Source organism: Poecilia reticulata, linkage group LG23, assembly GCF_000633615.1.
Source record: "Poecilia reticulata strain Guanapo linkage group LG23, Guppy_female_1.0+MT, whole genome shotgun sequence".
Classification (NCBI taxonomy): Eukaryota; Metazoa; Chordata; class Actinopteri; order Cyprinodontiformes; family Poeciliidae; genus Poecilia; species Poecilia reticulata.
In genome coordinates, this window is record NC_024353.1 from 14,469,120 (window position 1) to 14,493,111 (window position 23,992).

The 23,992-nt window shown below is 39.7% G+C and overlaps 1 protein-coding gene across 3 annotated transcripts in view; it reads left to right on the forward strand.

The window, feature by feature from the left end:
* nav3 (neuron navigator 3) overlaps nucleotides 1-23,992 on the forward strand; it is a 370,879-nt gene that overhangs the window by 63,102 nt on the left and 283,785 nt on the right. Inside the window, exons 1-2 of one of the 3 annotated variants that reach the window (XM_017302697.1) lie at nucleotides 368-732; nucleotides 18,620-19,015. In XM_017302697.1, coding sequence (XP_017158186.1) covers nucleotides 18,947-19,015 — 69 coding nt within the window. In that variant the 5' untranslated portion in view covers nucleotides 368-732; nucleotides 18,620-18,946. Of the gene's footprint in view, nucleotides 1-367; nucleotides 733-5,001; nucleotides 5,040-18,619; nucleotides 19,016-23,992 lie in introns of those variants that run through there. The other 2 variants (XM_008401338.2, XM_008401340.2) reach the window with 2 other exon arrangements.

The window sequence follows — 23,992 nt, forward strand, 5'->3', positions numbered from 1 at the left end:
ATATGTGTGTGTGTTTTGGTAAGTGGTATGCAGATGAAGGAAGAAAAGAAAGACGGGCGTGTTGGAGTTTGGGGTGTGTGAGGGGAAATGAGACCCGGTGCCGTCTGCAGGTTTGTTGCATACCTCTGTAGGTGTGTGCAGTGCAGAACCTCCCCTGTTATGAGCAACTCCGGGGACTCGCATGTTCATTATTCTTCCTAAAAGAACCATTAAAATTTCATCAGTGCAATGCAATCTGTGGCAGGGCGGGGGGTAGGAGTGCGCTTTCCACTGTATCTGTGCAGGAGAGAGCGAGAGAGAGAGACTCGGTGGTGTGAGGGGAGGGCAATCGCATCCTCCACTCATTCACCGCTGCCTGCCTTCATGCCTCTCTCCTCCTCCTCCTCCTCTTCCTCCGCCTTTTCTTCTTCATCACCCCTCGTCTCCGGTGGCTCGATCCCCTCGCCGAGAGCTCGCAGATCGTCGGATTCCGCCAGCATCCCTGGTTCCGCTCTCGCCGCTCCTCCTTCTCCTGGCTCTCACGCGTCTCCGGAGGAGGATCTCCTCACCGTTTACGATGACGAGGAGCTAACATTCAGGTGGAAAGTGTTAACAAGACGCTTTTTTTTTTTTCTTTCTTTCTTTCTTTCTTTCCCCCCCCTGGTACCGACGGATTGGAATATATTGAGACTGAGCTGGAGTCTGAGTGGAATATTGTTTTATCTTTTTTAAATGAGTCTGTGGAAGTTAAAGGTGAGGATTGTATTTTTTATAAAGCAGGTAACTTGTTGATGAACCTGGAAAGAAACCATGTGGTTGATGTGTTTTGTCTGTGTGCAACTTTTTAAACTTTAATTGCTGATATATATATAAATATATTTTTTTATTTATAACAGCTTGAAATAGGTGAGCGGTGGATTTCCTCCTCACACGCCCTCTTCACCATTGTGATCTGTTAGGGATATGATAAAGTGCATTACGGGGTTTAAAGAATGAGAGTTTAAAAAATATATTTTTAGGGAAAACTATGAATAATGTAAAATATTCAAATTTTGACAAGCCCATATTTTGAGTTTTAGACTTTGCTAATTCTTTGCTAATGCCAGAAAGCATTTATTTCTGCATTTTTAAAATCAAATATAGGTTTTATAAAAACGCAAACTGTTTTTTAAAGACTCTCTGTACAGTCTAAACTTATCCACTTCAGATGCAGTTAGTTTGTTTAAAAAGAAAATGTGAATTAGATGTTATACCATCTAGTGGTTTGAAGTGAATCAACCAGGCTACGTCAAGTGGAATTTCGTCAGATGTTGAAGTTGTCCATGGCGACTATAAACATGAAGTTTATAGTTTTGGACTACACATCTCAGAAAAATGGAGAGGTTTTTCAGGAATGTGTTGCTGTCAGACAAGTTTAATCGTTCCATGTTGACAAATTCTGCCGATGTTACGCCCTGTCTGAAGACGTAAAGAAAGAAATTCAATTCTACTGCAAGCCGATAGCTGACACAGCTGATCCGGCATGTCGGATAAATGTTCGCTACGTCAGAATTTATTCGGCAAGTGCGTCTCCATCTTCACCTTAGCACATTAACTCTTGAAAAGCTACAAGTAAATCGAGAATGTTATTTTGAATTTTGCTCTCTACATCAGCCTTTTCTAATGCAATACTTCAAAATGTACCTTTTTTTTATGAAATCAAATAACTTTTACTTGCAGTAGGGAAGACACGCAGATTCAAGGTCCCAGAGTCGGGAATTAAACCACGTTGTGGACAATTTGCCTCCATATATGGGCCCCTGCTCTGCTGCTGCTCCACACACCACACTGACTCACTGTGTTCCTAAAGAGCTTTCAGGTTGTTTCTGTCATGTCAGTAAATGTTTCTTTCTACCGGATACCCAGAAAAACTGCTAGATAGATATTTTAACAGCAGTGGTGGCCATTTCAATACTAGGTGTACTTCAGTACATTTAAATAGGATCAAAAAGGTCATTAATCTCAAACTTAGTCTTTTGTGGTCAGTGTATGATTAAACAATTTGAGATTGGTTGGTTTAAAGCCAAATTTCAGAACTCTGGATGTCTGTTCCTGTATTTTAAAAAAGCATTAAACTAAAAACATTGATGCCCGTAATCTCCACCAACAGGTGGCAAAAATGTCGACTTTTATATTAAAAGTCTGAATTAGAAGATCTGTAGCATTGCTAAAGCAGTGAGCTATACTGCTACAAAGATTTCATGAGAATCTAGCATAGCTTTCATATGCTAAACATTCTCCTGAAATCTCTAGGAGCTGGCATTTTGTGTAGAAACCCAAATGTTTAAAAATTGGTTTCATTCTGCTTGGGGTTTCTAACACAAAAATCCAGACTCAGCATGTGTAGAGTGGTCCCATCCATCCATCTTCTATATACCCTTGTCCCTTACTGGGGTCAGGAGGGTTGCTGGTGCCCATCTCCAGCTAACGTTCCGGGCGAGAGGCGGGGTCACCCTGGACAGGTTGCCAGTCTGTTGCATGGCAACACAGAGACACACAACCATGTGCACACACACTGACACCTAGGGACAATTTAGACAGACCAATTAACCTGACAGTCATGTTTTTGGACTGTGGGAGGAAGCCGGAGTACCCGGAGTAAACCCACCATGCACAGGGAGAACATGCAAACTCCATGCAGAAAGACCCAGGGGCCGAGAATCGAACCCAGAACCTTCTTGCTGCAAGGCAACAGCTCTACCAACTGCGCCACTGTGCAGCCCTGTAAAGTGGTCCCTCTCTGTCAATCTTTCAAAATAGATTGTTTAGTCCGTTGAAATATTTCTGATTTTAACAGATCAAATGCAATAAAAACTTATTAACAAACCATGAGATAATCTTTGAATCCAGTGAAGATTTGAAGCTATGAAACGGGTGCGAGGTTTGGTGTCACTAGCCACTAACGGTTAGCACAGTGCAGTACTTACAAATTGTTGATATTTTCTCTGTCTCCATTTCTTTTTCCTACTTCCTACCTAAAAGCCCACAGGAGTGGTCAAGGCTTCCTCATTGCCTTTGTGACACTGTTGTCTTCACAACAGGACGACTCAAGAACTCCTTCCCTTTCTGCTTCAAATTAAAAGTCTGAAACACTGATTCAGAGTGCTAACAGCAACTACAGCGTTTCACTGGAACAGCTTCCATTTGACGAGAAATATTCTGGCATTTTAATCTCAACATCTCGTTGTGCCCCCACTATGTGTCCGCTGCTGTATTTTGCCAGCATCGACTCTCTCAGGTAGAGCTGATGGTGCTAATTGGGGCCTAATTGTGTTTCCCAGTCAGCCCTTGTTTCTGAGACACAGATGAAAGACTTTGTGCAATTTGTGTGTGAAAACAGAAAGGAGTGTACGTCTGGGAGTGAAAAAAGAGACTGCTGTGTGTGTGTGTGTGTGTGTGTGTGTGGGGGGGTGTGTGTGTGCGTGTGTGTGTGTGTGCGTGCGCGCGCCTGGACTTGAGTGCAATGACTGGTGAGTCTCGAACCTCTTTGCATGTGTTATGTGCGAGCCCATCTGTGGAGGTCTTCTGATGGATGATGAGTGATGGAGGTTGTGAGGTGCGTGTGAAGGGGGGGGGGAGGGTGTCGGGTGGAGGCAGCGTGGCTGGTCCCCCCTCTCCGCGCTCCGGCTTGTGTGAGGGAGAAAGAAGCTAGGTGGTTTGGCAGTACATCACGGGCTCGGCTAATGGAATGCCGGGGACTTGACGGGTCCTCACTGGTAATTCTTTTAGCCCTCCCTTCACACCGTGCTCTAGGAGGGGAGTGTGTTTTTGGTCTGAAACACACAGGCACTGCATTGCATTCGTACATGTCAAGATAAAATCTTTGTACGGCCTGCAAACTGAATTTAAAACCTCAAGACTTTTTGATTTGGACTGAAAAACCATCCCAAAACAGATGTATGTGGATAAGAGCTCATTGGGATAATGGTGACAGCAGTGGTAGGAAGTTATCCTACAATCAATGGGTTGCTGGTTCGATATATACCAGCAACCCATGGTCCACCTCTGTTATTGTGTCCTTGAGCAAGACATGTCACTCCCCTTGCCTGCTGGTGGTCTGTCAGTCTGCCCCAGGGCAGCTGTGGCTACTGTCCAGTATAGCTTACCACCATCTGCTGGTGAATGCCTGAATGTACTGATAAGCACTTTGGGGTCCTTGATGAGCACTATACAAGTACAGACCCTTTACTATAATTAGCTTCTTTTTCTGCCATTCCATCTGGTATCTCAGCAAATAGTTACTGGTGTTGAGATTTACCAAGATATTAAGAAGTTATGGTTTGAAGTCTGAGCTGGATGGTGGCGTATGGCCTAGTGTGCATGAAGGAAGCAGTCTTGGGTTTTCTTCCTCACACTGTACAAAAACATGACTCTTTGATTCATTGGTGTTAGTCTGTCATGGAGTAGTGACCTCTTCAGGGTGTACCCTGCCTCTCGCCCAATGACCTCTGGAAGTAGCCGCCAGCCTCTACAACCCTCCGAAGAAAAGCGGGTCTAGACAATGGATGGATGGTTTCAAGGCTACTAAAATGTTCTGTCATACTGTTCCTACAGTGTGAAATTCTTTCAGTGAGGTGGCAGAGAAAGGTCCAGTTCCTCCAACTGTATGGAACAGAAAGTAGTAGAACCCTACGCCTCACACACCTGCTGCTGCACACTTCCTGTCAAACACCTAAAAGAATATTTATACATTTAAAGTAAAGCCCATCTGTGCAGAAAATTTTCTGGTCACAAAAAAAAACCATAGACAGTCGTGGAATGGAAACTGAATGAATCCACAAATCTGTGGAACAAATGTGTTGCTTTTTATATCTGTCAAGTTAAAACAGCAAATGGTACACTTGTGAGTGCATTTGCTATCTCCACCCAACTGGCACACACATCACAGAGAATCAAGCGCACCCATCCCTTTCGCGACTCAGATCCATCTGAAGTCTATAAGGTAACTTGGCACACCTGTGCTCACAATGATCTCTGCAGACAGAGAGCCTCAGCTTCAAGCTTCCACAAAGACACCACTGGTAGGAACTGGACATTATGCACAGTTTATATCATTTAATCTGCATTCAGAAGACCAAATTAGCCTTGGTGATGCAATGGGTTTTATGTGTTTGGAATGTAGTTTATTTGTTTGTTCATTCACTGTTAACTTAAAAGTAATTAACATTACCTGGAAAACTAGTAAATTAGTTCGTTGTGATCTGTAATTGATTTTTTTTCATTTGTTTGTAGGTTTTCAACCTGCTCTGTGACTTCTGAGCACTTATGTGAAGTCATGGTGGTATTACACTGTCAATTGAAATAATCTAAAGACAAAAAGAAAAGATAAATAAAAGGTGTCGCTGAGATGAGTGGTTCCTGCATTTCTGTCATCTAATCCCAGTAAAATACATTGCAGGTTGTGAAATCTGAAAGTGGTAAATCATTTTTTCCAAGCCTCAATATTTTTTTAAACATGTATTGAGCTCATTTTTAAGTTTTTGAAACATGCTTTTTGACAACATACCTGCATAAGTTATTGTTTTGCCAATATAACTACTTCATTGCATATGAACTCTTATACATTGCAGATACGCCCTTGCTTAGCACAATTTAGCATAACCAAAACTGTAATTCTGTATATATGTAAATGTCTGTAGGAGCCTGAAGGGGCCTCTGAGGACGGACTCCATCAAGTTCCAGATTTTTCTAGTTCATGACTACCATTCTTATGACTTTAGATCTTCTGAAAGTAAATAAGCAGAAATATTAGGTATAATGAGTATACAGATTAGGCTTTTATCCAATATAAATAAGTATTATGGATGTTCTTTCCAGGGAATTGATGTTCCACCAGAATATCCCCAAATCTCTGTTTGATCTGATTCATTTCTGCCCCTTTTTCCCTCGGTGCTGCTGACAAACCCCAGCAACGATCGCCGTGTTTGATGAGCTTTATTTTCCTCAGCCGTTCCTCCACTTACAGCGAATTCTCACTGTGCAGCTGCTGATGAGCTGTCGACTCCCAACACCCTCCACCCAGTCGTGAATTAAAAAAAAAAAAAATGGAGCACGTGTTCTTCAGCAATCAGTGGTTGGGTGTTGCTGTGCTGATATTTCTTGCTTCTAATGGGGCCTGTATGTGTTTTGGTGGGCCTCTGGGGTCTCACTTACAAGCATGGTGCATGGTGCTCTGCTGCGGGGGAGGGGTTGGTATCAGGAGTGTGTGTGTGTTCGCGCGTTTGACTGTTTGCTCCGATACAAAGTGAGTATTTGTGTTTTTAAAATGTTTGGAGTGTGGAGTCAGGGAATTTGAATTGCGTCAGGTTACTGAAAAGTGCTGAAATGTGTGTGCTGCTTACTTTTGCTAGCTTTGGGATTATTTGTGTAAATTGTGATCTGGTTCAACATTTTTTACGCGTCCCATCCTATCGTCTGAGGGAAACAGCGTGGTGAGTCTTTTTGCCTTATACTCTCGGCATTGACTTGCTCTACGAAAGAAGGGAAATGGTGTAATCCCCTAGTTTCCAAATGAAATGAGGAATGAAACACCAGGAAATTAAGAGGAAAAGTTACAATATGTTTTAATAATTATGGTTTATAGATAATAAATGGCAAACTATGGATACCTATTCCCTTGAATTTTAATTTATCTACTTGAGGCTCCAGTAACCCTTGCACACTTAAAAAAAAAAATTATAAATTTTTCCCTTCCACTCAACTTTCTATTAATAACGTGGACTCTTTTAACTTAAGTCAACTTTACAATGAAATAAAACAATCAGGCTAAGGTTTATTTTTTTAATTATGACAATAAAATTGTAATACAAGAATAAAGTAATAGTATGAGGAGAACGAAGTAATTTTACAACAACTCAAACACCAAAAATAAAGGATCCAAACTTATTTTCTGAAAACAAAATTTGTCTTGTAACTTTAAGACTTATTCTGCTAATATTATGACTCTATTCACATAGTTAAGCAAAACATTTCTCTAGCATGGCTGATACACCATCATAACAACTCACAGAAGGAGTGATTGAAATAAAACTCACTTTTTAAAAATGTTTTCTGTCGGTAATTAATTTTTTTTTTTTAAGAAAAGAGAAAATCAATTTAAATTCGGGTCCAGTATGAACATTTAAAAAGTGTTTTCCCTCTTTTTCTCCCTCCCAAATAAAAACCTTTGTAACCATATCATAGCTCATAGATTTCAGCACTTGTTGTTTCAACTCGAGCTAGAATGAATATATTATTGCATATATTTTTGCGTTCCTCATGTTTACGTTAAATCTCTCACATAAACGTCTATGTGATCTGTCCCTTTCGACGGCGCCGCATGCACGTACGCGTATACAGACACAGCGGTGTGCTTTATTGGACGAATCGAGGCGTGTCCCTGTGCCTCTCAACGCCGAGCGGCTCTTTAAAAGTGAGAGAACCCGAGCCGCTCTCCCTCTGCCGGTTGTATATCAGTCAGGCAATTACAACCCTCACAGATCTATTGGTAATAAAAGCGAGGTTTATGAAGCGTGAGCGGGCCAGACTTTGAAGGGGGGAAAAAAAACGTTAACCGATGAGCGGTATTTGGGACTGCGGGGCGTGGCGGAGGAGGAGGGCTCAGTTGTTAGATTTGTGGCGTATTTCACTTCCCTGTCCTGTGACGCATCTCGTCCTGACCCCTTGACCTTTGCTTGCTCTGTCTCTGTCGACTGCGACTCATACTTAACATGTCAGCAGACGTGGACGACGTGTGAAATTGAGATTTCAACCCCCCTTCATATCTTCATCCTCTCTTTTTCGCATTTAGCTTTTAAAACCTAATAAAAAATAAAGATAACCTCCCCCCTCTCCGCCCTTCTCCCAGCTTCCCCTCCTCAATCCTGCCTCTCCAGCGATCCACCACAGCTGTAATGAGATTTGATGTTAATCCCGACACAATAACGCAAGATTACAGCGTGCGCTCTGCTCTGAAGCTCCACAAAAGCATAGCGAATAATGTAGAATGGATTTGGCTGGTGAAGGCACGTTGATGTAATCTATTTGTGCTGTAATGCAACCTATATGCAGATGAGTAAAACCTTGAGAAGTTTTGTTTTCTTTTTTTGTTTAGCGTGTAAACTTGCTCTTGCACAAGTCAATTAAGGAGCAGCATTGCTGGGGGTGACGTCTCTAGACCAGCTTTGGCAATAAAGGGAAGAATAGAACTACACTGGCTCCCTGTAACTCAGAGAATAGACTTTAAAATACTGTTGTTAGTTTATAAATCACTGAACGGTTTAGCACCACAATACCTTAAAGATCTGTTATTGCTGTACCAACCGTCTAGACCCCTCAGATCTTCTGGTCTGCTCTGCATCCCCAGAACCAGAACCAAATGAGGAGAAGCAGCATTCAGCTTCTACGCACCACAGATTTGGAACAAACTTCCAGAAAACTGTAAAACAGCTGAAACACTGGGTGCCTTTAAATCTCAACTTAAAACCCACCTGTTTAGAGTTGCTTATGGCTAAATTAGGGTTGGAGGGTGGGTTTTGATGTCTTTGATGTTTTTATGCATTTACCTTTTTAATCATTTTTTTTCTTTTTAAAAATATCTAATGTTTTTATCTTTACTTTTTAATTTCTTTTTATTTCTCTTTCTCACCGTTTCCGTTTTAATGATGTAAAGCCCCCCGGAAAACGTCCCAGTTAAACAACGTTTAACTAAAGTTCTATGGGGTTTAGAGTCCCTAGAAACCTAGAGGTTGGAATCCTTGTCAAACGGTGTTTTTGACTAAAGTCACAGAGGGTTAGAGTCCCAGTTAAACGACGTTTAACTCAAGTCCTAATTGGGGCGCGAGTTTTAATGTTATCTTTTTTTTTTCTTTCTTTCTCACTGTTTATTCTGTTTTTATTTTAATTATGTAAAGCACTTCGAAATGCCTTGCTGCTGAAATGCGCTATACAAATAAAATTTCATTGATTGATTGATATAAGAGAGCGAGGGACTGAAAAAAGTGGTTTGGTTTTGTCAGTAAATGACCAAGAGTTAAAATAACTGTTTCTTAAATTGAAATAACACTAAACATCTTTTCACACTGGTCAGTCCATCCAGGATGTTGTCCTTTGTATATTTGTGCTAATATATGATGTTAAATGTGACTTTTTTTTTTTAATCGCCGTACTTGTCATCAAGTAAGGCTGAGGCAGCAGTCACTTAAACCAAACGTTTTTGGCCAATTTTGAGGAAAATTGCAGTAAAATCAGAAGAAAATGTGGGGATCTGTTGATTTTGCATGAATTTTGCAGATTTGTGAAAAACTGAAGGGACTTATTGATGTAACTGGGAGTCTAAAGGGCCACATGAAAAGCTACGGATTTGAACCCCCAGCCTTGAGTTTGACACGTGTTATAGAATCATGTAAAGACATGTAAAAAGGTAGATCCATGTAAAACACTGTCCTTTTTATTCAAACTTTTGTGCTTGTCTTATAGGTCCAGAATTATGTACACATAGTGCCATTTTAAAGCACAATCAAGTAATTTTCTTATCTTCATTCATAGAAATGCTGCCGTTATCAAATGACTTACAAGAAATTTGACTTTGTAATTTAGTGCGTTGAATTTGGGCATCTGTCTCTTTAAGAAGCTCCTGCTCTTTCTGAAACTCCACCTTCAGGAAGTTATTACAAAATGGCTCCTCTATTAACCCTTTAGCAATGTGTTCACCAGAAGTAGCTGGTATAATGAGCTCAGCAGACGGAGTCAGGGAGTCGAGACTTTGTATTCACAGTCCAACATTTTTAGTTCAGTAACCGGGCAGTAGACTGCCGGTTCAGATCCATGGATCTGACCCACTCTGACGACAACTGGTACTTTACGTCACAAACTTCACTTCGACAAGAACTATCAATGCATATTATAATGTCGAGACATTTTCTGCCAGAATTACCATGCTACTCCAAAGTTTTTATCTTCTAATTAGTTGTTGGTTTCCACGATATCCTCTGTTCAGGCAAAGAAGTGTTGCTGAACTGCAGCCCGTTTCTTTCACGGAACAGTGAATGATTCCAAGGAGGAAAAAGAACCAGATGGTGCCATGCAAGCGTTGGCCCAGGTTTAGCAGTGGAACCTGGTAAAGTGGGGAAACAAAATCCTCTTACGGCATTCGGATACCATAGTCATTATTTGTGGTTATCAGACCTTAAATGAATCTAAGGTATTTACACTGTTTTGATCCAGCACTGTTTTGTAAAGGCTTAATTAAACTAATCATATTTGTGTGTGAGAATGTCTAATTTATTTAGACTTTCCTGATCTAGGCACCAGTTCTCAATCTATGCACTTCCTATTGTGGCAGTAAAGGTGTGAAAATTTTGAAAAGATGTTGAAACGATGCATTCAGGTGTATTGATCTGATTCTCTTAAACCAAAGTAATGTAGGTAATGATAGGTAATGTATCAAAAATAAAGGAGAGTTGCTTAATTTTGCTACCGATCCAGTTATGATCATTTTTCTAAGCTTACTTATCTATTTTGAAACACAATTATTTTTCTCTGGAAAGAAGTAAAATACTCGAGGGTTTCCAGGAAAGATGCATCTGTCAACCAGTCCGATCATGTTTGATAACGGCTAAACTTGATTCCAGATAAGTCCATAGACATTATAAAGCAGGAAGGAGCTGTGCAGAAGGCAGCCAAAACACTAATCATTAACATTTAAGACATTCACAACAAGACAGAGTTTATGAAGCTGGAGAACATGTCATACATTTGTTTCTTATACACTAACTAAAATTGCATGTGCTCTGTTATCAATAAGCCATATCAAAACAGGGCGGAAACATGCTAGCTGTAGTCGAGGACTTCCTGCAAACATTGTGAACAAGAGCCACACGTTACTTAAAACCCATAGCTTCATCATTGTCCTTAGAAACAAACGACTATAAGTTATTCTGATTTTAAAGACGTATTTTCCAGGGACTGTGTGTATGTTTTCCTAAATCACTTCCATCTGTCTCCGATTATGATGTTTAAGAGACTTGTTGAATGGTAAAACCCAAGTAAGCCACTGTTAGTCATGATACTCTGGTACTGACTGTCATTTATAGCGGTGGTCCCCAAACCCCGGTCCGTCGACCAATTGGTACCGGACCGCGCAAGAAATAATTAAATATTTCCGTTTTATGTATTATTTGAGTCTGGAGGATCTTTTATTTTGAAAATCCTTTAACCGGTTACTTGCGCGCCAAAAATGAGGCCACAAACAGCAAAGGGGAAAAAGGCCCCTTTGCAAAGGGGAAAAGGCCCAGAGAAGAGACAGGAGAATGGATTTATCCCGGACCGGTAGGTGAGCCCCACATTACAAGCCGCTCTGCGTAACTTCAGCGCTAACAAAAGCGACTTTGGAAGACCTTACCCTAAAGAGATCTGTCCTTGAGGACGATTTGGCCAATTACAGAGAGCAAGCTTTGAGAAGTTTGATGCTTGAGAAGAGCAAGGACTCTGAAACCCTCACCTGTGTGCTACAGAGAAGAGCAAGAGAACAGAATATCTACAGTGTACAAAGACCTACTGACACAGGCTATGTAAAATATGAGCAAAAATATCCTGCTAAAAATTGTCAGTTATCTTAACTGACAGCTTGTTAAGATTTTTGCAAGGTGTTAGACAAAGGTTTTAAGTATCGAACTGGCTGGCCTGATGAGCTCATCAGGCCATTGTGGGAGTTTACAAGACCCGACCCATGAAGAGAGATCTGGCCTCGAGAACAATTTGGCCAATCTCACTTCCCTGGCTGGGGAAGTTGGTGATGGAAAAAAAGACTAGAGTGTAAAAACTCAACTTCTGCGCTAACAAAAGCGTCATTGGAAGACCGTACCCAAAAGGGATCTGGCTTCGGAAACGATTTGACCAATCTCAAAGAGAAAACTTCCCTGGCTGGGGAAGTTGTTGATAAAAAAAAGACTTTCCCGGCTGGGAAAGTTTGCTGGCCTAATGGGCTCATCAGGCCATTGTGGGAGTATACAAGACCCGACCAACATGCAGAAGCCTTACCTGACCGTTCACGCCTCCCCCCTCCGGGCCACAGCAAAATTTCCAAGTCTTGACCGGTCCGCGGTAATAAAACGGTTGGGGACCACTGATTTAAAGTGAAAGGGAACTCATTGAGGTAATTGCTTTTAACTTGGACGTTGCAATTTTAAGATTGCAGTGTACAAAGTGAGCAATGTAAAATCTGCTTTATCTTTTTAAATTTCTGTTGCTTAGAGAGATGCATTATCGTTGCATATCATTAAACATGCGTTCTTGTTTGGTCTTTATTTACCTTTAGCGGTTGGTCCTGTTTGTTGTGGTTCATTGATCTGATTGGCTGAGTGACAAGACACGAGACTTCTCAGATGGCTCAGCTGAAACAAACCGTCTGAGCTTATCAGATATCTATCTTGAAGCATTTTCTCTCCCCTTCTCACAAAAATACACACACACACACACACTCTGTCATCTCTGCAAATAATAAACAGCAAGGTGCCAAGAAAATGTCATTTGCGGGCAAGTGTGTCGAACAAAACAAGCGTCGCAAAACTGACACTGCAACATGCATTCCTCAGGCTAATGAGCTGCTGCTTCTGGTGTCAGTTTCCACTTTCACTACAGTGATTACCCTGGTGCAAGCAGCCAGGATACCTGCCCCAAAGCACACACATCAGGTGCTTGAACAAACCTTTCTGCCGCCGCTCTTTTCCTCCACTTACGACAGCGGGGGGGAGACAATTTCTAAATGTGGTGCAGATCGCTACTTTAATACCAATTAAACATTTTACAGGCTTCTGCTTGTAAATTCCCCCCCAACACGGTTGGTCTTTGGGATGTAAAATCTGGGAGAAAATAATCCATCTTGAGGAGCTTTTTGTTGTCTGCCTGCTGTTGTCTTGAGGCAGTTTGGCTCCCGGGTCTGTCGCACTTTCTCTTCTTCCAGTCTTCTCTTCTTGCCCTCTTGTTCTTTCTTTCTCCTTTTATCATAACTTTGACATCAAATGGAAACCAGAATTAGATTTTTATTTCAAGTTTCATTATGAAAAATCAAGGAAATATAAAGAATATATGATTCTCTTTTTTTTATACAATAACCTGTAAACTCCACATGCATAAGAAAAAGTCAGTGCAACTGTTTTTGTATTCAAAGCATGTTCCTTGAGGCTGATGCTTTTCTCGTGGAGGGTTTGGATATTCACGACACAGGAAATGTTACAATTCCTCATATCTGTTGTGCATTTATCCCGCCGCAGGGCTGCACACAAACCCACACACATGCTATACATGCTTATAGTACATATGGCCTCTGCAGGCTTGTTTATGTTAATACAACACTACTGCACGTTTTGCACATCATTAATATTTACCGTATCATCTGGTTTCTTTGTTCTTCCATATGTTTCGAATTTATGTGACTTGGAGCAACATGCCCTGGTGCTTTTTTTTAAATTTTTGTCTTTTTTTTTTACAGTTATTATAAAAATTATCTGTGGAAATCCCATTTAATCTGATTTCTTAAATTGTAATATATTTCTGCTTCACCTTGTTCAATGGCATGGAAAGTTTGATAGACTACTAAAATGGCTAAATGACATACTCAAAGCTAGGCTAGGTTTGCTGGTGTGACACAGACTAAGCACCAGGTGGCGCTGGTTAAAAACCTAATAATGGCTAAGTAGCGTGTTGCGGTGGTTAAACACCTGCTGGTGTGTTTTATTGTTGCTGTCCTCTCATGAAAAACAGTTTTCCATTTATAATTTGCTTTCTGAGGCGCTCTAAGTCTAATATACATTGTTAAAAGGTGCTTATTTTGTGCCACTGCACATTTAATAACCTGATTGGTGCGTAATTGATGTTTAGATTTGCTTTAGCTTAAAATAAAGCTGGGAAAAAAAAACACCTAAAGAACACCAATAGCACATTATTGCACTTTAATGGGACGGCAGTCCATTCTTAATGTTTGACCTCTGGCTCGCCGAGGTGATAATTTACGACGTATGCTCTCCCAACCTCTTGAGCTCTCCCCGAGGAAATCAGGCTGGATCTATGGCTATCATTTACATCTCCTCGAATTAAAGCAGCACTGTGTAGTTATGGCCCCAGGCCTCATGAATCAAACTTTATTGACCACTTGGAGAGTTACGGACACCCGTTGAATGCAAAATGCCGGTGAAAAGGCCACAGGGGGGAGGGAGAACGTCTTCGAGGCGTAGCGATTGAAGGCGGGATAACCAAGCAGACTGTGATGGAGCTGCTGCAGCTGCTACTCATAAATATTTACATTCTGCTCCCAGTGAGATTCTTTACAACCAGGGGGATTGAAGCGCACATTGATATTCCCTTAAACAATAAATATAAGAACCTATTTGCCAAAAAAAAAAAATCAAGCTTTATGCCATTTGTGATGAATTTGGGAAGTGTTTTGTAGCCCAGGGATCTGTTCATTCACAGTAAATTAATCAGATATTGTCTTTTGCATCTGCTTTAGCATCGATGCTTTACTTTGGTAGAATAAAGACAATGGCCTTTGTAGAGTGCTAACGTCAGGCTAAGCTGGAGCGGATAGCCTGACTTATTTATTAGCTAACATAACTTTTTGAACTTGAGGTTCTCCTTGAAGCGCTAAAATGTAAATGGGGATAAAATTTTACATAAGTACTTAAACTATAACCACTTAAGCAAGTGTTTAGTCTGTATTTTTGCTTGCCTTTGTAGGAAAATGAAAATCACAAAATCTATAGGCCTAAATTAGCTTGTTGAAGCTAATTGTGTAATATAAATGGTACACCTAAATGGCAGCAGTAGAAATAATTGGTGATTTTCTGTGCGGAAAAAGGAGCATGTGGATTTCAGTTTTTGTTAAATTCAGTATAAAGTATGTTCAAGTATATTAATTGAAGGTTGTCTTACTGGGAAAATCTCTTACCAGCCCATGCTCTGTATGAAACCAGTGTTTGACTGCTCCAAGTTCCCACTTCCCTTACTTAAATCAGAAATAAAATCTATTGCGAAGGAAGAAATGCAAAATAAATGAAAACGAGCAGAAAGGGAAACTTTAAAAACAAAAAAAGAGTAAGATGATAAAAACAGGAGGGATTTTACCAACCTGACAAAAGTCTTAATAAAACAGACACCAGTTTGATGGCACATATTTAAATTCTAATCTAAAACAGACTGGCAAACAAAGAACTTAACTTCATTCTCACAGGCCTTTTGCCCCTAATTAGCAGGACCAGGTGTGGCTAATTTAGGCAAGTTGCTGGGACAGTTTATTAGCATTTAGCTGTGGTGTAACTGTGTAATGGAGAAGAGTTTAGCTTATAAAAGCTTATTATTCTTTTTGTCTGGAGCAGAGTGGTGAGTCTATGACTTTGTTTTTTATTCTTTTATTCCATCTTGTTTAACATTACACAGTTAGCTAAACCAGCTAGCTATAAGGTTGATTTTTGGTTGGGGTGGAATAATTGAAAGTGGTAACATTTTAGAAAGCCTATTTTTGGGGTTCACTTTTCCTTCATTATTAAAAATATATTTTTGATATTTATAATCAAGGGTATGTAAAATATATTGACTGAAGTGTTCATTTTTTAGAGTGTGTCTCTGGAAAGGCCTGACAAGGAACCTTACATGAGTAATGCCTTCTTTAGAAATAATGATTAAAAAATGTGTAAGGCTTTATTATTGATTCATGGTCTTTACCATGTGTGGTTATGTCTTGCTAATAAATATCTTCCTATAAGAAGATGGTTGATTCAGGAGTCTCCATAATTTATTAAGCTCGTAGCATAAAAGCTAAATGGTTTTCTACATTTGGACCTCAAGAGTACTGAACCGACCCATCACTGAGGTTTTTAGTCTTTGGTCTAATTCCAGAAACACTTGAGGTGCTTCTGTACAACCATGTTGGGGAATAATAGAAGCAGCAACCTTGAGATAACAGCATCTTTACTACCAATGAACTATGTAACTGCTTAAAATGTAGTGAAATGTTGCTGTGCTAGCTTTTGTTTTTGTACCTATCTTTGTTCTTCTGCATGTGTCAGCAAGTTAAATTCATAAATGTGAGATTTATGTTTACATTTTTTCTTCTCTCTCTTTTTTTTTAAAATACAACATTTAATAGCAGATTAACTAACATAATTTTCCCATGAAATCCCTTTATGGTACTTGTGAGAAAATGGGAGGACTGAAGCATACTTAAATGTTATTACCGACACGAAGGCAGTAAGGCATTGACCCAGCAGAAATCAATACGCTGACCTTTGGTTTTTATATTTTGTGATTTATTTATTTTTTTTGTCTTTATTAAATTGAATTTATTGTTTTATAATTAAATTGTCTTATTTTGTAATGCGACTAGTTAATACCTGGACAAGTTTCTTCTTAATCAGTGCAATGACAAATCCATCTTTTGGGATGAGGGGGATTGTTGCCTCATGACTCCTGTGGTTTACGTTGGCTGTTTTCTGCCTACTTTTAGATAGTCAATGCATGGTAGGGTTTTTTTTTTTTCTTGTGCTGCAAAGACAAAGTGTAGCATGCTTTCCCCATGACATTATATTGTTTCTTGTGATATTCAAGAAGAAAAAGGGGCAAATTAGTACTCATGCATCATGGATGAGTTTCGAAAGACCCCCATTTAATTCCACAGCTGAGGGAAAAGAAGACTTGAAGCAGCCCAGCTGTGTTTTTAGCAAGTTTAGCATTTCTGTAATTAACTGCTTATCCCTAATTTTTTCCTGCCTTTTTATTTCCTTCATCACCTATGGCAACAGATATTTTGTATTGTGCATTTCTTTGTTGTTAGCGGCCTAATGTAACGGCAGTCTTTCTTTGCCACGAAAAGACTGCTTTTCCAACATGTTGCCAACAGCAATAGGCCTCTGGGTGTTTTGTGGGGCTCCAGAGGTCTGTGTTCCTCATGTCCCAGAAGAACCAGTCGTGAGCTGGCAGCACTTGACATAACTGGCCTTAAGTAAGTGACGGGGTCGCAGTGATACACATGGCACGCCAAAGCAAGGAGGGGGAACGTGTGTAGTGGCTCAGAAAACATGGTGAGATGAGGATCGTGTTAGAGGTGATGAAGGGTGAAACAAGTCGCAGGGCCCAGTGTCATGGCGGTGTTGCTTTGAGACAGGCTACTTGTCATTTGGATGCTATCCTCACAGATTATTGGGGCATTTGCCTGGCCAGCCTCATGTGTAGATGCACTGATGCACGTCATCGCAGTTAAAAAAATGTGGATTTGACAGCGCCAACATGTTCCCTACAGGGGACCAGTGTTCAGTAAATGTTCAGTTTTTATTTTGTTTTGTTTTTTTCAACTTTACACCAACAGATATCATGCTTTTTACACATTCTCCTAGTCAGAGTTTATCTTTGAAGTTATACGTCTTCAAGGGCAACTATGGATTATTGTAATGATTCCAATACCTTGCAATCTGCAATTTATGTTTTGTGGCCTAAACAAGCCAAGATTTCAGTCCTGGAAAGAGAACTGTACCAGAACAGCTCACTTTTCCTATTGTAACCCATCAGAATAGTCGTGGTTTGTTTGTTTGATATTTGACATCAAACAATTGATAATCCCATTTACAAGTGGGATTATCAGTTTGTCTTGAGTGTTGTACCGCTGACTAAAGGTTCCCACATATTTGGCAATAGTGTGGATATCATGCGAGCCGCGCAGATAGTTAAGATTTCAACCATCCGCATGCTGATTGCCTACATTTCTTGGGACAAATTTCTTCATTTCCCACAATCCAGATGGATACTAGAAAGTTTGATGAACTATTTGGGGGCCTACCCCTGTTTCTTCTCCACCAGGAGCCATCACACATTTGTTGGTGTGGCACAAACTAGCGCTGACCCTCTTCCTGATCAGCTTGGTGTCTCACCATTTGATCTTTAGTGATCTTGTGAATGAGTCATAGGTTTTCTCTCAGCACTGCATTGAAGGTTTACCAGTTCCTCCCACTGATGTTCATTGGATTCTCAAAGGTCTGGAATTGGCTTTCCATAGTAATAAATGTCAATAACTTAGTTTCTAATTTGTTCTTGATTTCCTTTAGGCTGTGACGAGATGTGTTGCTTTGAAGATGTTTTTGCCTGGGTTTAACATCAACTGTTTAATTTCTAGCATCAACCACAACTGGATGCTGACAGTTAAATTATACTCAGCTTCCCCCCCCCCAAAAAAAAGACTTTTAATTCATTATAACTACATTTTCAAAAAAGAACAGATTCCTCTGCGTAGATTTTCTCAAATAGTATATTATCAGTCTTTACTTCTACTCATTTCCTTGTGACTATAAACCAAAGACTGAATAGTCTTTGGTTTATAAAAAACAAAACACACACGCACACAATCAAAACCAGTCCAAAAAGGAAAGCATGCTGTAGAATGCTCTTCTCTCTCGCTCTCTGAGCTCCATGGCAACATTCACTTTGATATGCAGATCCTCTTGCCATTTGTACAGTGCAGCACCAATGGGGAATATTGACTTTTTGGAGAGGCAGATCTTTTGCATTAATTGAGAGCCTAAAACAGTGCTGCTCATTTTCGCCTCGCATCTGAATGTTGTCTAATCTCTTCATTCCACAGATGCAGGGAGGGAACTGAGCTCGGACGCCGCGCTTTGAGGGAGACGCTTCAGAGGACATCTGCTCAGCCTCCAGTCTGAACGTCTTCTTCGGAATCACCATGGTGCTGTTTCGGTAACCTCCACCTGCTTAGTTTTCGTCCTCCTGCTCAGATCTTTTTTTTTTTTTTTCTCCAACCATACGAACAAACTCCTGCAATGGATCACCTGTGTCCAGGTGAAGGCGTGAGCTGGACACAGGCCCTCGTCGGCAAACTGTAGCGCTCTGGATTTTATCAAACGCCGTCCCCGTGATCTTGCCCTGGAGTTATTCTTCATTTGGACCAGGAATGGACGTACCAGAGTCGAGCAAGCATGGCAAGAAGTCCACATGTCAAAAACTTGAAGACCAGAAAAAGGTAGGCAAGCACTCAGCTAATCATCTTATCCAGTTTTTACGATTATGAAGCTGAGAGAGGGAAGTTTTATTCCTCTTTATGAAAGAAAAAAAAACTCAGATGTTGATCTGATCTCAGTTCCCAGGAGCTTCTTTGCTTCACTTATACAGTAGCTATTTCTAAAGATAAGATTGGAAGAGGTGGAGTCTGTGCTCCCCCCTCAGAGCCTTCTGCCTTTCATCTGAGCTCATGTGGCTCGGTGGGCAGATCCAGCTCTAACTCTTCTCCTGGGATTACATATTCGTCTCTGTTTGAGATGCTTTTTATGATCTCACTTCTGGAGTTGTGGTATATTCCCTGCTATGTTTCCCGTCGGTAGGCTGCGGATGGCCAACTTTGAATGAATAATGGGTTAGTGGAGGCATACTTTGAATCTTGCCGAGCACTATTTGATTCTCTGTGGTCTTTATGGGTGAGTGGATGGGGGGGAGTTGTTGCACATTATGACTTCTCTGTTGTCTGAATGCTGGCTTAAGAATGACAGTTCTAGCCACAGTCTGCTCAGTAAAAAATGTAGGATGTTTTCACACCTGATAGTCCGGTAGACTCTGCTCCGTTGGGAACCAAAGTTGCAAGATTTCGCATTTTCAGCTGCTGTGTTTTGCTTTCGTTTAGTTAGTTGCTGCACCAAGAACCACTGAAGGAAACCACCCAAAAAAACTACAAAACACAATCACAACTTCACGAGCCATTTCTCCAGTGAGAGTGTTCCGAACTGGGTGATTTGTACCTGTCAGGTGTTGCTCTCTCTCGCCTATTGTCAGCTGCAGATGGGCCCCCGAGACATTTAGCAGAACACCAGAATGAAAACATTAGCGCATTGTAGGATGACTAATTTGCTTGTAATTGAAAATGAAGTGGACCATTTTCACTGAGGGTCATCTAATGAAGTTTATTGTTGCTTAATATTCATTTTTGTTCATCCAATAATAGATAAACTACTCTGAAGATTCAGAAATGTTTATATGTGATATCTGGGTTTTAAACCCTTGTACTACTGAAATGTAATAAAGAGCAGATACTGATTAAACCAGAACTTTTGGCAGATAATAAGATGTCACTTTACTGACGAACTAGCCTCTATTGTAAATGTCTTCTGATGGATTCTGGGAAAGAAATGTGTCTCTCCAGTTATTATGAATTCACTTTCTATAATAGGGCTGAATCCAAAACATCTGTGATGATTTGTTCTCTTTTTGTCTGCATAAAGGGCTGAGTTTCACAATCTCATGCAAAACAAGTAATTTCCCATAAAAATCCTTAATGGGATGTAATGTGTGCTCTTTATCAGTAAGACCTCTCTGATTTACTGCTCTGTGCAGCACCGACCACATCCTGTTTTACATTTATTCTAAGCCCGAACCAGAACAAGAAGCTACATTTCAATGCTGAGTTTACTAGGATTCACAAAAGCTGATGTGTTATAAGTATTTTTTTCTGTTTTTTATCATGAATAAAATGTGGCAACAGTTTTATTTAGCTGTAAAAGGATGTTTTTTTTTTAGTTATTTTTTTTCACATTTCCATCAGATTAGCATAGTAGTAATTAAACAAAAACTCAAAACATACACTTTGTCTGGTCTGTAATATGCAACTTGACACGATGGCATGAATAAATTCAGAAGTATTTCTAGAAAGTGTTAAAACAAAGGTGTTTCTGTATGTGCCTGGTCACCTTCGACTGCACCAAGGCAGAACGTGCCTCTTGGAATAAATACAGGACCAGAACATAAACCAATAGAGAAACTCTTCCCCCTCCATCCTCTCCACGTCTGACCTGATTCTTCTAATAAGGTGCTTTTGATAAGCCTAATGAGCGTTGTGGCGAGGCCCAGGAAACGTCTGAGCACAGCAAATGTGCAGTAATACATCAGCCTTGACATTTGTAGCACTATTAGGATCTCATAAAACACATTATGGTGCTTTAGTATTCCTTTCTCTTTTAAGACCTCACTGCCATCATTGAGTTTTGAGTTTTTTTTCCCTTTAAGTATTTTCTTCAGCGTACCAAATCCTATAATTCCTTTCTTTATTACTTAACATTCCCTTTTTCTTCACCTTCAGGTAATTGAATACATATAATAGTTTAGATGATTTTTACGCATTTTATTCACTGTTGTTGGGACAAAGCTATTTGTTAGAGATGTTTCAGGCAAGATTTGTGACTGATTAGATCAATGTAATTTACTGCATTAGCTTCCATTATTTGACATATCGGTATGTGTCCAATAAGTAAAACTGACTTAATAATAATAATAACCAAAGTTTATTTCCAAATTGCTATTTTTGTATGTTATTCAGCAGATGATTGGTCATGTGGTATTTATCTGGGCATGTAACTGTGATTGTGGTGCACAGAAGCAATGTCACTTGGTGGGCTTTTTTTGTCATGGTGTACTAATATGTTTGTCTTATTTAATTCACCTAACGACACATGGCTGCAGTCTTCAGTAAACTGATGTTTTTATCCCGAGCAGTTAGCTGAAGTGCCAGCCTAATGCTAGCTTATTGTTTTGTGAAGACTCATTGAGAATTTGGCCCTTTGCATATTTCAGTGACGTTCTAGTTAAATTTGCAGGTGAAACCTGCAGAAAATTAGTTTTCTCTAGTGCTTGATAAAGAAAGCACTTTGAATGTTATACCGTTAAAACGCTATCCCCCAGACACATTGTTTCTGCACAATGTGTCTGGATAGCGCATTGTACAGAAACGGTTGTGTGACACAGTCAAAGTTTTCACTTTTCACTGTGAATATTATCGTAACACTTTGAAGGCAGACAATTTTGCAAGTTGTTGAAGGCGGCTGTGGTTTTAAAAAAAAAATATTATGCTAAGTGGAGCCGCGTGGCTCGATAGGAGTCATAGTGAGTACTGTGAGCCATCTTTACCAAATTAACATAAATACTATATTTGACCAGAGTTCAGTGAGGCAAAAAGCATTAATGTCCAGCTCTTACAAAATAAAAAAAAATATTGACTGCTTTTGTTTTTTATTTTAACATTCCTGTTATCATTGCTTCCAGACATGAGTAGCCTAATGAGGATGTACCATCTGTGCTGTCAGTGCAGTTGTTTGTTTTGCTTATTACATGAATTTAACCAATATTTGCCAATAATGTCAAGGGCTTGGAAGGATTCTGCTATTGGAGGACATGGCCACACAGATGTGCTCCTTGGATCCGTGCGGCTGTGTGGATGGGAATGACAAACAGGAAACATTGCTTCATTGTTTTCACCCTTTTACCACTGCTCATAACTGTAAACACTGCAAATTACACCTTGATCATTAGAACTGTAAAATCATCTCACAGCTGGACCTGAAGGTTTAAGGGACAGCTGGTGCTTGTAAAAATCTCGCAATTTAACAGCAGGCTACTTCGTTTTCTGCCAGGGTCTGTGTTTTTGTTTCGTTTTTTTCCATGTTTCACTTGTGGGTTTGATTTAATTTATTTAAACATTTTTAAAATGTGTTGAAACACAAGAACATTGAGTGCTAGTAGATGTTATTAAATTGACTTATAAAAATACCCAAACAAACAATAATAAAAATCTATAAATCGGTTTTAAAATGGAAACGTATCCAATTTCAGCCACCAGCTATATGCAGGTAGTGGATTTTCCCTGACTGGTTCCGCATATATTCTGGTTAAAATCCAAATTTTTTTTTAATCTAGAATATAATCTAGTTTTATATTTATAGCAGTTTTCTTCATCATGATCCATATAGGAGCCATCGTTGCCACCCTTATTTTGAAAAGATAATCCGATTAATTCTTAAGTAACTTTCTTAGTGACATCCAGCAGCTGCTGCCATCCATAATACTCACTTTATCAGAAGTGTATTTTTAACAGCAAAATCAACTTTTACTGCTAACAGTTAATGTGTTAACATAATGGGCTGCACTCATTCAGCAACCCACTCTGTTTTTGAGTTAAAATGACATTTTAAGTGTTACCTAAAATCTTAAATTAAACTTGCAAACTGTTTTTTTCAGTAACCTAGCTTAAATACTTGTTTTAATTATAAAATAAACCTTTACTGGTTTTGCTTTTGTTGTTTGGATGGTGGAGGACTTCCTCCTGTAGTCGCACCACCTGCTGGAACTTTCTCTTTAGGTTTGACTGTGCTGTGCGACAACTCAAAACGGTTCTTAAAGTTTGACATAGCGGTTTTTGATGCTAAATAAGACTTTGTCTCCAGAATGGTTTGTATAGCAAACCTTAATATTTTTGTCCTTAGCTGACACAAACTCAAAATGACAGTATTTCCAGCTAGCAAACGCACACCTCTGTCCTCCCTCCGTTTTCATTAGTTTGAGTTGTTGGTTGTTTGGTGACTTGCATATGTGGTGCCACTCACCATGACTCAAGAAGATGGCAAATATGGGTTTATACAAAGGAAAGTGACAGAAATGATAACACAGTGTGATTAGTAACTTTAATCTTATTACTTGTTTGGATATATTTAGAACAATTTAGAAGGGTTTCCTTTAGGAAACTTGAGAATCCCCGTTATGGGGGTGCTGGTGCAGTCAGCCATTGGCCCAGCATGTTTTTGGATTAAGAAATGTTTAAAGTTTACAAGAAATTTGAACAATGACTAGGTATTGTTAATAATGTCTCCCACTAACGCATAATTACCAAAACACCAACTATAAAGTCGTAAAATACACTAATAATACAATGGGAGAACTCATGCTTCAGATGACTAATTACTGAAAATGTGGTTATATTATAGTAATAAGGCATCACAGGCTGGATGGAGAAAATCATTTTAAGGACCTCCATCCACATTCTGTACAAGAGCATTCTTTCCTCCTCTTGTGACAAGAAAATAAATAACTTTTCTACTTTGAAAAATAATGGAACAAATCTTTTCAATTGCTCGTGTTTGAACGTCAAAATCTTTTTATATTTCCTCCCTCTAAAACGTGGCGA